Here is a 14724-nt window from a genome sequence, read left to right as displayed (position 1 = left end):
GGTGCTGTCCAGCTCAGCCTTGAGTGCCGTTGCAGCACATTGCTGCGGTTGAGGCCATTCGCTAGCGCTCACTTCTCCTCAGAGCAGAGGGGTGCCCACTGGAGCGTGTCCCCAGCTATGCCCTCACCCCGGGAAGGCCGTTTGGACGACATCAGGGTTTGGGCAGCTAAGCAGGCTGCATGAGTGTGAGGCCTTCATGTCACCTGAGTTTGCACTGCTACGTAGTAGAGTAGGCACAGACGTAGGGGCTTAGAGAACAGGCTGCCTCCCTTGCAGCAGTGGTGAGCTCCACGTTTTCCAAATCTTTGTCAGCTTCGGGTTTGCCAGCTAAGTGAAGCCTCTCAGAGGTCTGCTGTAGTTTCTCACTGTGTGTGTGTGCGTGTGTGCGTGTGCACACGCGCTCCCAAAGGTCCTATACCACTGAGCAAGCCCATCTGCTGTAGTTTATTGTATTTTAATATGCCTCTCTGGTGTCCCAGCACCCCCAGTCTGGGCTTCTCTTTGTAGCCTTGGCTGTCCCTGAACTCACTCTGTAGACCAGGCTGGTGTGTGCCACCACTGACCTTTATTTGGTATTTGTATCTTTGATGTACATGGATGTTTTTCAGGGGTGGGGAATATTTTATTTTCTTAATGCCCAATTATAGTCCTTTATTAAAGAAATTATTTGTGGGTTTTTCTTCCAATCTGATCTATTTTGAGTTATTACTTTTTTTTTTCCTATGCTTCTTTGTTGGTTGAGCACTATTGATTGAGACTATTTCTCCACTGGACTTTGTATCTTCATTGTAAGTCACCAAAGGTCTCATTTAAGACTTCCTTTAATCTAAATATCTACCTTATCATTGTCACGTTGGCAGAGGTAGCCATGCAATAGATTTTGAAATCAGAAATGTCTCCCCTTATTGTTCTTTGAAGGGGTCAGCGTTGACCCCGTGGGTCAGTTGAGGCAGAACTGACAATACCACTGAGGCCTCCGGCCCATGAACAAGCTAAGCTGTCTGTCTTTGATATCTCTAATATTCACAGTGTTGGAGTTTCATTGGACTAACACTTAAACAGAATCCATACCTTAGTAAAGTTGAAACATTGTGTGTTTTTTGTATTTTTAAATGGAACTTCATTATTACTATATGGAAATAGGATTTTAAGTTAATATACATTGACTGTTTGACTTTTGGTGTATATGTGTGTGTGAATAATTGTGAATGTGCCTATGAGAGTCAAAGGGCAGCTTATGTGAGGTGACTTGTCTTCCCTTACATGAGTTCCAGGGATCAAGCTCAGGAGTCAGGCTTGCGTGGCGGCAGGCTTGCCCTCAGAGCCATCCCACCAGCCCTAGAGCGGCCCCCTTCGTTTTAAAATATTTTTAAACTGACTTACTCTGGGTGGGTATTCAATTTGTGTTTGAAGATTGCTAGATACTCCTCTCTCCTCAAAGAAAAACCTGGTTCTTTCCTGTGCCTTCACCTTTCATTCCTTTTTGCTTTTCCATGTTAAAAGGAAGTAATGAGAACAGATACCCTTGCCACCTTCCTGATCTCAGGTGCCCAGCATTCACGGAGATGATGGGGCTGGGGTGGTCTGGGTTTATGACCGTTACAGATTGGACTTCCTTTGTGTTCTGCTTTGCTGTGTGGTCCTCTCCCCGCCCCCTTTAAAATCATGAATGGATTTTTCCCCCCAAATGCTTTTTCTACATCTGTTCCCTGATGAAGTAGCTTTTTTTACTCTCTTTACACAGTGAATTAGATTAAGAATAAGCACCCCTTGCCTGCTATATTTGTTTTATTACTCTGCTGGATGTTATTTGCTGTCACTGTGTTAAGAATTTGTGTGCTTATTTATTACATATATGTTTTCTAGTACATTTTTTTTCTTTCCAGTGTAGCATCTGGATAAAGTAAACTTCGTTTCTTAGAGGAGGCTGGGAACTGTTTTTCCCTCTTCCTGAAGACTGTAGAAAGTCGATACTATGTCAATCTTAAGTATTTCTCGAAACTCACTTTTTCATGGGAGGGATTTTAATTACATAGTCAATTTCTTTGGTAATTATAATAGGGCTCTTTGGATTGTTTTTTAGTAAATCCCGCCCCCGCCCGTTTTCCACTAGGTTACTCTGTTATTTATTGTTCTCTCTCAGGGTTTTGTTTGCTCCTCTCCTAGGCTTTTATGGTGGGAGCTGAGATTGTTGATTTGAGCATTCCCACCGCTAAGCGAGTGGCTAAGTGCCTCCTCCTGCGGTTTGTGGAAAACACTGAGTTTGCTGTGTCCTCTTTAGACAGCTGCTGAAGTTTCTTTTCACCACAAACGTCTAGATACAGTTACAGGTTTTCAGAGTCAGAGGGTCGCGCTTCAGGAGGAGTCAGTGGAACAGAACCCTGATGAGGAGCAGGATAGGGCTAGAGGGATCTTGGGGGCACTCTGGCCCAGTCCCCCTTTGTGCTAGTAGAGAAACTGGGGCTCAATATCAGTAAAAGGCCAGGGAGACAGAAATGGAGGAGCCGGGTGGAAGGGCGCTCCCTGCTGTGCTGCGGAGGGTGGTGAGCAGCCTGGGAGGGTGTGGAGACCCCCTGCTGTGGAGCCTTCGGGACAGACAGCGCGGTGTGCACAGACGCAGGCAAGGAGGCGGTCCTAGTGACTTGGTTATTTTGTGTATGTAGTTTGGTTTCTTTGTCTTTCCTTACCCCTTTCATCTTTTCTTTTCTGTACTGGCTGTTGGATTCTTGAACTCAGGACACTCAGACATGCTGGGCAAACAGTTCCTCTGAGCTACACCCCAGCCCAGTGTTTCACTTTCTTTAATGTAGAAAAAAAAAAATCCCTTCTTAAGAAAAACTGTTTTCAAAACTTGGTATCATGGTGTTGTATAGAAATTGCTCAGACCAGGAGAGTTCAAGGGCTTTGAAGGTTCATATATTGAACATGAGCCCAGAATGTTCGTATACACCCTTAATCCCTGCAGGGAAGCAGAGGCAGGCAGATCTCTGTGAGTTTGAGGCTAGCAGGGTCTACATAGAGAGTTCCGGGACAGCCAGGGCTACACAGAGACCATGACTCAGCAAGGCAGTAGAGGAGACCTGATAATCCTGCTTCTCTTCTGTTTGCTTTATAAGTGGCTTTTAATTCTTTTTCACAAAAATCCCCATTTTTTTTTACATGACGCCATCTTTTCCCTTCTAGACTTTTAAAATATTAGACTTGAGTAGAAGCAAAAAACACTATTTGTGCAGATCCTTAGGTGACAGGCCAGCAGGAGCAGTGGTCCCTGTAGACAGTTGGTGCAAGCTTGGCCTAGAACAAAAGATTGCAGTTCTGCCATCTTGCCAATACTAGCATGCTTGTCAACGCCAGATTTCTTCCAGTGGATGTTTAATACCCCCTTCCCTTCTACCCCAACCCTCGCCATGGCCGTCGAAGCTGGAAATGCCCAGAACAAAAGCCGCCCATCCTAGAGCTCAGTGGGGGTGCCAGTAGAGGCGCTGCCTGTCCAGCCAGGACGTGCCTCCAGGAAGCGGCAGGAGCCTCGCCAGGCGTGAGGAGCTTTCCTTAGGGCGAGCTGCAGTGAGAAGCAGAGCCTCACCGGCAGCCCTGAGTCTTTGTGGAAGAGAGGCCGCATGGGACCTGGGGACAGACACTGACCTGTAACTGAGTGCTGCCCGTGGCAGCCAAGGTGGAGGCAACCAGGGCCGTTAGCCGATGGTAAGAGTTAGTTATTGGTGGTACCCGCCTGTGGTTCTGGTGACTCAGGAGGTGGCTGCAAGGGAATCACAGCTCCAGGCCAGCTTGGTATCCGACTCTGCAGTTAAAACAACAGCAGCAGTAACGAAAGGGAGGGAGGGAGACTTGCTTATGAGCACAGGAATATAGGAGGAGCCATCTTTAAAGTTCTGTAGCTTGAGGGTGACTGTGGTTGACAGTTATGACAGAATAGCTAAAAGACAAGCTCTCCGGGTTTTTTAATATAAAGCAGTCGCTGTCTGAGTTGATGGACCTTCTAGTCACCAATCATATCTGTTGTATGCATACATCAAGATACCACATTGTCATCTCATACATAAGTACAATTACCTGTTAAAAACAGTCTTGAAGCCAGGCACGGTGGCACGCTGTGAGAGAATCCATTGAGAGACCAGGTGTAGACACAGGTTCTTTGTGTTGTGCAGTTTAAATGTAGACTCTATGAACAGTTTTGTTCCTTGGGGTACCTGGTGGCCTCTGCTAGAGGAACAGTGGGCAGAGAGAGGAGGCGATGGAGCAGCTACCCATGCCAGGCCCCGTGACCCACAGTGCCTCTTACAGCAGTAGAAACTTGTTCGGTCTGTTAAGAACACAACAGCTGGAAGGTTCAGTGGTTGAGTGCTTGCTTGACCAAGTGCGCGAAGCCCTGGGTTCATTTCCCAACACCACATATACACACACAAAAGAGCTGCTGGGGCAGAGGGCGTGGGGTCTTCACCCGGTCTGCATTCCCCATTGGCTGTGTGACTCTGGCAGTTCTCAAGCTCCCCTGTGCAGGAGGGACAAAAATATTTGCCAGGAATTAGTAATTATAAATGTAGACTAATAACTTTGTAGATGTGAATTCAGTTTTTTGTTTGTTTGTTTGAAAAGCCTGAATGCTTAATTCATTAAATCACTTTGAAATAGTAAAACTTGAATAAGCATAAAACCGTATTAGAGTGTTATTGTGCATTCCTATTTGGAATCTGTTAGTCAGCTTTTGTCTCCATTACAAATACCCTAGAAAAATGGTTTAAGGGAGAAATTATTTGTTTTAGCTCATATTTCAGAGGCCTCTGTCTGGTTGGCTGGTTCCACTGTTGCCAGAGGGGAGGCCTGACGTCATGGCAGGGAGCACATGGAGCCAAGCAGCTCAGCAGAGAGAGAAGGGGCCAAGGGCTGGGGGCCAGGCGTTTCTCTCCAGGGAATACTTCAGTTACCCACATTTCCCAGCGAGATTCCATGTCCCAGTAGTGCTGTCATTTCTGAGTCTGTCAAGGGATTAATCCAGAGAGTCCGTCAGCTGGCAGCCAGAACCTGACACACGAACTTCCCAGGTATATCCGCATGGCGGCACATGACTGCAGTCCCATCGCTTCGAAGGCAGAGGCAGGAGGGTCAGAAGTCTAAGGCCATCTTCTATCACACAGCAGGTTCAAGGCCAGCTAGGGCTACATGAGACCATGGCTCAGAACACCAAAAACCAGGTACAGCTTGGCTTGAGACAGTGGCCACGCCTCACAGAACTGCCCTCACTGGTTGCGGGTATTCAGGAAATCGTCTCCAAAGCAGTGCTTCCTGTCTGGGTCCCTGCTACCCCAGAGAGTGAGACAGCAGTGGCAGCCGAGTGGCCCCGACTAGATTTAGGACTGTGATCAGGTTCAGCAGATTCAACTTGGACTTGAGGAGAAATCACTACTATTCTATAATGTGTTGTTGCATCTGTTATATAAAACATAAGATCAGGCAAATGGTCACTTTTGTTTGTTTTGTTCTGTTTTATAGATCGTGAGGACCAGTCAATTCTTTGCACGTAAGTAAATGTTGACTATTCAGACTTGTTTCTGATTCCTTGGGAAAGTAGAGAATTGCTGTTGTGTTTGGGGGCGGGAGCCGAGCAAGGGCGTGACAAACACTGCAGGCTGAGAGTGTCCGAGATGCTCTCTCACAGCTGATGTCACTGCTGCGCCTCCACACAAGACTTCTCACATTTCATAAGTTAAATCTGGGAAATTCACCTCGTTGGTTTATATGTCTAAGTGTAGGATGGCCAGAGAGTTCTGCAGTAGAGGAGTTTTACTCAGGAAGTGTTTGTGGATCATCTCGTGCCTGTGTGGTGTGTGGCACTGGATGGAGCAGCACCCAGGGCAGGACATGATGGAAAGATGGCTTTGGCTGCGCGTGGGCTGTTTAAGAGGAGTAAGATGGAGGGTGGAGGACTTGGGAGGGCTGGGAGGCACCACAGCTCTCCCCAGGGGAGGCCACATTCCCAGCACAGGTCCACAGGGCAGAGGACTGGGAACTGAGAACCCTTCCCTCTGCTGCCTTTTTCTTTGCCAGCAAACAAGGTAAGGTTTATTGGTGCAGCTCTTGGGCAAGCTTACCGGTTCCAGGGCATGGGGCGAGAAGTCAGGCTCTGGACCCAGGATGGACGTGACATGCCAGGCAAGGGCTGACATAAAGGTCCTGGTTTGAGTGCCTGCTGGTTGCTGTGTGGGCTGCGGGGGCTGGTGGCCTCACTGAGAGTAGGTTCCACTCAGAGGCTTGCGTTCATGAGCTAGTCTTCTGGTGGTTTAGCTGGCTCTGCTTGACTCAAGTAGCCGCCATTATGAACAATGTTGCTTCTTTCCCATTCTTTTTTCATTTGAAAACATTAAAATTTCATTATAAAGAACTTGAAATAAATTATAAATATTTTTAAATTAAAAAAAAAAAAAGAACTTGAGAGCTAGGCGCATGCCTGTAATCCCAGCACTTAGGGAGGCAGAGGCAGGCAGAATTCTGTGAGTTCAAGGCCAGCCTGCATACAAAGGGAGTCCAGGACAGCCAAGGCTACACAGAGAAAACCAAAAAATAAATAAAAGAAAGTTAAAACTAGAAAAACAATTAGCTTGCCATCCTCTTTTATGATTCAAGCAATGAGGAAGGACACATTCTGTTTTAAATTGTTACCGTCTCCCAGTGTTTTATCTTTAATATTCTCAGACCTAAAGCGAAGTTGAAACTCTACAGTGAGCACCTATGTAATACTCATTTTTACCATAGTTAATTTATCATGTCTGTCTGTTGTTCAGACCTCTACCCATCAATCCATCTTTCTGTTTATGCTGGCGGGGGAGTGGTCTGGGCCTTGCATATTTACTGAAAGAGCCAGATAAATAGAAAAGAGAAGGTTTGTCTACACAGAAATGGTGGTCAGTGATGATATGCTGATTTGGTTTTGTCAGCGTGTCACAAACCTATACATATCTGGGAAGAGAGAGCCTTCCTGAAATTTCTTATTACATCATTACCATTTGTCTGTCTGTTTGCGTGTGTGGGAGTGTGCACATGCAGTAGAATATGTGGAGGTCAGAGGTCAGCTTGTGGGAACTGGGCGCTGAAATGTTGAGCTGCTTCTCCAGCCCAGGAAAATGATGTGGGGGCCAGCTCACTCTGGTGGCACTCCTGGACAGGTGCTCCTGCGTAAGAAAGGAGACTGAGCAAGTCTTGCAAGCACTGTTCTTGTGTGCACCCTGTTTCAGCCCCTGCCTCCAGGTTTCTGCCCATCCTGAGTTCCTGCCTAGACTTCCTTCAGGGAGAGAGTGTTACCTAGAAGTATAAGATGAGCTGAGTCTCTTCTCCCAAGTTCAATTTGTTGGTGTTTTATCACAGCAATAGAAACCTAAGACAGAGATGATCAGCTGCAGCAGCTCTCCGAAAGGCTTGTTGTTTTTCTTTTTTAATTTTTTTTATTTTTATGTGCATTGTTGTTTTGCCTGTATGTATGTCTGTGTGGGTGTTGGTTCTCCTGGAGCTGGGGCTATAGATAGCTGTGAACTGCTGTGTGGGTACAGAAAATTGAACCCGGCTTCTCTAGAAGAGCAGCTTGTGCCCTCAACTGCTGAGCCATCTCTCCAGCCCCATGAAGGTCATACTCTAACCTTAGCCAGAACAGTCGGGTGGAGGGAGTTAGGGTTTCATTTGGGAAGCTTGGAGGATTACCACAGCTTTTCTGTACTGAGAGATAGTTGAGGCCCCACTTCTCTCCGTAAAGGGTCAGGCCTTCCTCAGCCAGGAAACTCCTGGGAGAGTCAGGGGCAGCTACTCACAGACAGAGGCTCTCCTAAGTTCAGGCAGGTTTATTTTTGGCGGTTGCCAAATGTTTAGCTCTGTAGTTTAAAGTAATTTCACTTCTTTGGTAAGCTGTGGCTCCCTTCATTTAGCGCCTTCCACACCCAGTTGTTAACTAACAAATCAGTGTGTCTCTTCCTAGAGGTTTTGATATACAGGGTACTATGGAAGGTCCAGCGTTCTGGTCCTTTCTTCTGTAGCAGACTCTGTAGAGCAGGGTCCACACATCTTCAGTGTAGTCTTTGTGAGTCCCTCATATCAGCTAAACCTTTATCAAGATACAGAAGACAGTCCTGTCGCCCCGGAAAGGTCCTCCCCCATCCTAGTAAATATTCGCCCTGCTCTTTTCAGCCTTGCCTTTTGTTTGCTTTTGTTTGTAGGCACAACAATTGTGATATTAATAGCTTTCGTTTTTATTTTATAAGGTAACATTTTATTTTATAAAGTGACCCAAAACTATGAAATTGTGAAACATTGTATCCTAGTGTAATAGACAGTGTTCTTGGTGCTTTTGAAATCCAAGTGTTCAGGAGTGTGTCCACATCTGCCTGACACTGCTCCATAGCCAAGCTCAAGTTGCCTACATGCAAATAACTAGTCAAAGTTATGAGGAAGTTACTTTGTGTTCATTATTTAGTAGTTCATTATTTAGTAGTAGTTCATTATTTAGTAGTGGCTATTTACATAGTATCACAAATCAAAAAATAGAGGCAATGTGGGTTTTCTTTATGTAAGTACACAGGGCTCCAGAGGTAGCCTAGCAGTTAAGAGCTCTGGCTGCTCTCCTAGAGAACCCGGGTCGGAGTCCCAGCATCCGCTTGCCGGCTGGTTTGCAGCCGTCTTCTGGACTCCAGGGGCACGCATGTGGTGCATAGACACCCATGCAGGCCAAACACCCATGCACACAAAATGAATACAAACACATAGAAATACCTACATTGTTTGAGTTTGTCTTTAAGCCGTACTTTTGTGGCCATTTAGTTCCTATTTTGCATTTCCTGTGAAGGCTGAACTTCCAGCTTATCCCTGAACCTCTTCTGCCCATGTTTCCCCTGGGTGAGCCCTGAAGACTGGCCTGGCAGCGTGAGGCCACAGCCCACACTTGCAGACCCACTGCGGGTCACTGTGAGGGCGTGCCAGGTGTCTTTGAAGAGGGCCACGCCTTTCGTGCTCAGCTCCCACTGATGAGCGGCAAGGAGGAGTGTAGTTCTCCTGGTACTCCCCTCGGCCCCCGTGGTGTTAGTGTTAAGGTTGATAACGCAGCCAAACTTGATCCATCTGGAGAGGACGCTGACACTTCAAGACTCTAATTTTAGACAAGCCAGTAACCTCACATTTCCTTTTCCTTTTAAGTATATTTCAGTATAGTGTAACAATTGTCTCCAGTCATGATGTGACCATTTATGGTTTTGTTTTGGTTTTGTGTAGCAATTATCTGCCATATACAAATATCCGAGTGAGTCCTATGTTGGCTGTTAGGTGCAGCCAGCAGTAACATACCTTAAAGTTTCAAGATGGACAAATGGATGGATCGATTAACTCTGTGCCACGAAGTGGCTCGCTGGGTAGAGTGCTCGCCCAGCATGCCCCGTGCCCTGGGGGTGATGCCAGCATCACACAAGCCAGGCCTGCTGGGGAATTGTAATCCCAGGTAGATTGTAATCCCAAGGTCTTCTCTGGCTGCACATGAGCTTGAAGGTGACCTAGGCCAGTGAACCTGACTGTAGAGTGTCACTGAAAGGCCGTTGTGTGGTCAGATGGACATCTGACAGTCTGTTTGTCTGTTTGTTTTTGAGACAGGGTTTCTCTGTATAGCCTTGGCTGTCCTGGACTCACTTGTAGACCAGGCTGGCCTTAAACTCACAGAGACCCACCTGCCTCTGCCTCCCCAAGTGCTGGGACTATAGTTGTGCACCACCACAGCCGGCATTTCTAAATTTCCAAGTCACTGTATTTTCATTACTTTTAAAATGTGTGTGTGTGTGTGTGTGTTTGTGTATGTGTGTATTGTACACACAAGTGCAGGTGGCCATAAAGGCCAGAGATTTCACATGCTTGGTACCTGCTTGACTTTTTGGTTTTCTTTTCCTTTTTTTCCAATAGTTTAACTTTTAATTTTCTTACTCTTATTTGTATGGGCGCATATATACCTCTTGCACGCCTAGTGCCCATGGAGACCCAAAGAGGGTGCCAGATCCCCTGGAACTGGAGTGATAGACGGTTGTGAGCCACCATGTGGGTGCCGGGACTGGAACCCCTGTCCTCTGAAAGACAGCCCACGAGCCATCTCCCAGCCCTCCCACTGCTGTCATTTGGGGTGTTTTTATTTTTCAGCTTCTGTCTATTGAGATATGTCATTTTCCATTGTGGTTCACTTTTTCTTTTCCACAAGAATTGTATTCCAATTTCTCTAGAATGTCTCACTAACAGAAGAAACCTTCCGCTGTTTGTTACTTCCTGTTACTATCGCATTGTCATCATAATCATTATCGTTATTCACACCACTGCCAGGCACAGTCTAGACGCTCACATATCCTATCAGTGACGTGAAATAACTTTTTCTCAATTTTTATACTAAGGCTCAGAAGAGCAAGTGACTTATCTAGAGCACTACAGGTAGGTAATGTGTTTCTGGCCTTTCTCTTGCTATTTAACAACAGAGATAAATTCATTTGTAGAGGGGAAAGGCTTATCCCAGCTTCGTCTCCTGCTTGGTTGGCTCCATTGTTGGCAGGGAACGCACTGTGGAGCATCTCGCGGGAACACGCACTGCAACAAAGGGTAAATGAGACAAGCAGGCGCTGGGTCCCACCATCCCTTTCCGAGACAGACCTCAGTGACTTCCGTTCCTTTCCCGAAGTCTCATTCCTAATGGCCGCTAGTGCCATGCGTTAGAAACTGAGCTTTCAGGGACACTCAGTATCTCCAGGTAAAGGAAGGACTTAAGTCTACACAGGTCATATTATTCCATAGTTCACGGTCTTAACCCCTGCATCAACACTAGAGGATGGTAAAGCGCTTAGTGCGGGACGCAAGCTCCCCCATTTTTGATCAGTCAGTGTTTGAATGGACAGTGTGGGTACTGTCACACACTGCTGATGTCCTTAGATGCTGCTTTTCTTCCTTGGTAGCTCTATGTGCAGGAGAATCATCGCGTGTACTCCTGGTAACTCAGCCTGGCTACTCTGGGTGAGGCAGTCAGCTGGGTTAGGAAGTGATCAAGTACAGCGGTGGGTGAGGCGGTCAGCTGGGTTAGGAAGTGATCAAGTACAGCGGTGGGTGAAGCGGTCAGCTGGGTTCAGGAAGTGATCAAGTATAGTGGGTCGGAATTATTTGAAGTTTATCTGTGCAGTGAACCTCAGGGAATATTTTTTTTCTTTTCATTGTTTTTGTTTGCAAAGAATGGTGCCGACGGTTGCTAATTGTATTCACAAACCTCTGCTCGGTGGTGCTGACCTTGAAGAGGCAGTATGTATGAGAAACAGGCAGGCAAGGGGAAATTGCATCTCAGATAGCTGGAGAATGGGACGTGAGCCACGTGTGTGGGGGTGTGAATTACATTACCTTAAACTATAATTTTTTTCAGGTTGACTAAAGATTCAGCCATAAAATCTGAAACTTATGAGAGGTCTAGAAGAAAATACAGATAGACTTAATAATAAAGATTACATAAAATGAGAATTTAGAAGGATGTAATAAACTTAAATGCAGAGCTTCAAAAGTGGGTAGGACCCTTATTAAAAGCTTGGTAGGTTTGAGTACCTAAGACTCAGAAACCCCTAGGAGGAGAAGAAGAGGTGGCCAGTGTATTAGTCAGGGTTCCCTAGAAGAACAGAATTGAGAGAGAGAGACACAGAGAGAGTGTGTGTGTGTGTAAGGATTTATTAGAGTGGCTTCCAGGCTGTGGGGCATTTGGCTAAAACAGCAATGGCTGCCTCCTGATGGAAAGGCCAAGAATCTGGTAGTTGTTCGCTTCTGTAGCCTGGATATCTCAGCTGGTCTTCAGAATGTGTAGAATTCTGAAGAGTTAGGTTCTAATACCAGTAAAGAGCTACCTCAGCAGCAGGATGGATGATCTTACTGGCAAGAGTGAGAGCAAGCAAGCGAAAGCTAAAGAGCTTCCTTCCATGGCCTTTCGTGAGGGCTGCCAGGAGAAGGGTAGCCCAGACTTTGGGTGCATCTGCTGACTGCAGCTGTTCAGATCCCTCACCTCAAACGATCCAATCAGGAGACTCCCCCACAAGCTGCTTGCGTTGTAATCGATTCCAGGTTTATGTAGTCACGTTGATGACCAAGCGTAGAGTGTGGCTGTGGGTCAGTAAGGCACTGTATCTAGGATCATCAGACTTTGGGACTGGGGGGGATCAGACCCACCACCTACACTTTAGAGATGGGAGACTGGTGCTCAGGGAAGCTGCTCAGTAGGCGCCCTCTGCCCAGCCCTCCTGTGGCTGAGGAGAGCTGAGGAGACAGTGTAACTGGGGACCTGCTGGAAACTTGAGGTGTGGGCAGTTTACATGGAATTCCAAGGAGGGCGTCAGGATTTGCTGGGAGAGTTGCTGTCCAGCCAGAGCTCTTCAAGACTGCACTTGCGGCGGGTGAACTGAGTCTACAATTTAAATTAGAGATTAAATGTCTTGTTATAGTTCAAGTATATTTTCATATATAATCTTGTATATGTAGTATATAAAGGTATATCTTATATATGTTTTTATATAATATATGTGATTATTAAAAGAGTCACAGCCAAACATTGTGAGATACTTAAGGAGTCTTGTGGAAAAGTGGGAGGAAAAGGGAAAAGGACCTGGAGGGGACAGGAACTACACAGACCAACAGAGCCAACTAACCAGGGCCCAGAGGGGCTTGCTGAGACTGAAGCACCAACCGAGGACCACACATGGACTGGATCTAAGACCCCTACACAGATGTAGCAGATGGGCAGCTTAGGCTTCATGTGGGTCCCCTACTAAAGGAAGGGGGGGCTACATCGGACATGGACTCACTGCCCAGTGTTTTGATCACTTTCCCCTGGCAGGACTGCCTTGCCAGGCCACAGGGGAAGAGGACATGCTTAGTCCTGATGCACCTTGATGAGCTGGGAAAGGAAGCCATCTTTTCTGAAGAATGGGAGGGGGTGGTGGAGTGAGGGAGGGTGGAACGGGGAGGGGAGGATGGATGAGGCTACAACTAGAATGTAGAATGAATAAAAAATAAATTAAAAAAGAGTAAGCCATTGCTCATTTTCTGGAGACCTGAACTATTTATTCTAAGCAGAGAGGCAAGAATCTGAGTGTCCCTGGGAACGCAGAGGGCTTGCTGTAGTTCAGGCTTGGTCCAGAAATATGAGGTACCATACTATGAGGTTCTGTGGGTTCAGAGGAACCAGGCCATGTGGTCACGAGAGCAGGAGCCCGTGTGTGAGGCCAGTACCGGTGGGAAGGCTTTCTCCAGGGGCAGCAGGTGGAGGCTCCAACGCTAGGTGCAGGAAAAACGTGTCTGGGTATTTTCCTGTGTTTTCTTAAAAGTACTACCAATGAATATTTATTCAGTTTTGATTTATACCTTTTTTTCTTTTTCAAGACAGTTTATGTAGCCCTGGTTGTCTTGGACCTCACTGTGTAGGCGAGGCTGGCCTAAGAGATCTGTCTGCCTCTGCCTCCCGAGTCCTGGGATTAAAGGCACATGCCATCACACCTAGCTTAATTAGCCTTTAAAAATAATAGTAATTTTCTTAGTCAAGAATGATGGCTTAAACCTTTAATCCCAACACTTGGACGGCTGAGGCAGGCAGATCAGTGTGATTTCAAGACTAGTGTACATTATAAGTGACGAGTGCCCTAGTGTACATGATAAGCTAGCCTTGGCTATACTGGGAGACTGTTTCAAAAACCACAAAAACAAACACACACGAGAATAGCTCTTATGTGCGCTTATTGAAGTGGTAGGAAAGATGAAAGACAAGTGCAAAAGTAAACGAATTCTCTTTTGCAGCCCAGAGCCCACATTTGGGGTACATTTTTGATACATACAGAAAGAAAGCGATTTCCAAGGTGTTTCAGTGTGGTGACAAGGTTCATTCTAAGAATAAGGAGTTGATAACTTAAAACAATAACACATTTTCCTCTCTGTTATTGCTGCCTGTAAGTTTTCTCCTGCTTTCTCTTGTTTTTTCTCTCCCTACATCTCTTTTTAAGTGGCTGCTGTTGATGTTTCTCACAGGGGTGAATCGGGTGCCGGGAAGACAGAAAATACAAAGAAAGTCATTCAGTACCTTGCCCACGTTGCTTCTTCACACAAAGGAAGAAAGGACCATAATATTCCTGTAAGTCTTTGCTTGGTTGCATTTTGTCTGCATTTCATTGTTCTATGTAACAGACGCGGGCAGGAAAGCGCAGCTGCTCCGCACACTGCTGGCTCGAGGCTCCCTGGCCCACACACCCAGCAGCCCCACTCTTCCTTGTGGTCAGGAGGAGCCAGGCACAATATAAGGAAATTAAGTAGGCTCTCTCACAAGGCAAACGGGAATTATGGCTGTGGCCTGGAGCCCAATTTATAAGTTAATGAGCAGTGCATGTGAAGATTTAGTTCCACCAAAGGCATGTCTGTAAGTAATTTCAGTGGTTCTTTCCAGATTGCAGAATGGCTGTGGCTGCTGCCTGTAGCAGCCCCAGGGGTTGAGGGGTCTGTGGGAAGAACTGATGGATGATAAGAAGGTAAAAAACACAGAATATGGGTGCCAGTGAATCCCTCATGTTTTGAGATGTTGTGATGGTTCTGCTAAGCCCGCGTGTGCCAGCCGAACCAGCTTCTGCTGCACGCTGGCTTGGAGCTAATGTCTGCTTCCCTGTTTGTAACGAGCAGCAGGACTTGCTGAAGCCAGGGAGA

At 46.5% G+C, this 14724-nt stretch overlaps 1 protein-coding gene across 2 annotated transcripts in view; it reads left to right on the top strand.

The window, feature by feature from the left end:
• Myh10 (myosin heavy chain 10) overlaps positions 1–14724 on the top strand; it is a 119306-nt gene that overhangs the window by 34012 nt on the left and 70570 nt on the right. For both annotated transcript variants that reach the window (XM_021642521.2, XM_021642520.2), the window contains exons 4-5: positions 5509–5536; positions 14059–14161. In XM_021642521.2, coding sequence (XP_021498196.1) covers positions 5509–5536; positions 14059–14161 — 131 coding nt within the window. The remainder of the gene's footprint in view (positions 1–5508; positions 5537–14058; positions 14162–14724) is intronic.

The sequence above is a fragment of the Meriones unguiculatus genome, chromosome 11, assembly GCF_030254825.1.
Source record: "Meriones unguiculatus strain TT.TT164.6M chromosome 11, Bangor_MerUng_6.1, whole genome shotgun sequence".
NCBI classification, from domain to species: domain Eukaryota; kingdom Metazoa; phylum Chordata; class Mammalia; order Rodentia; family Muridae; genus Meriones; species Meriones unguiculatus.
Note: the sequence above shows the minus strand (reverse complement) of the source record. Positions and strands in the feature narration are given on the sequence as shown.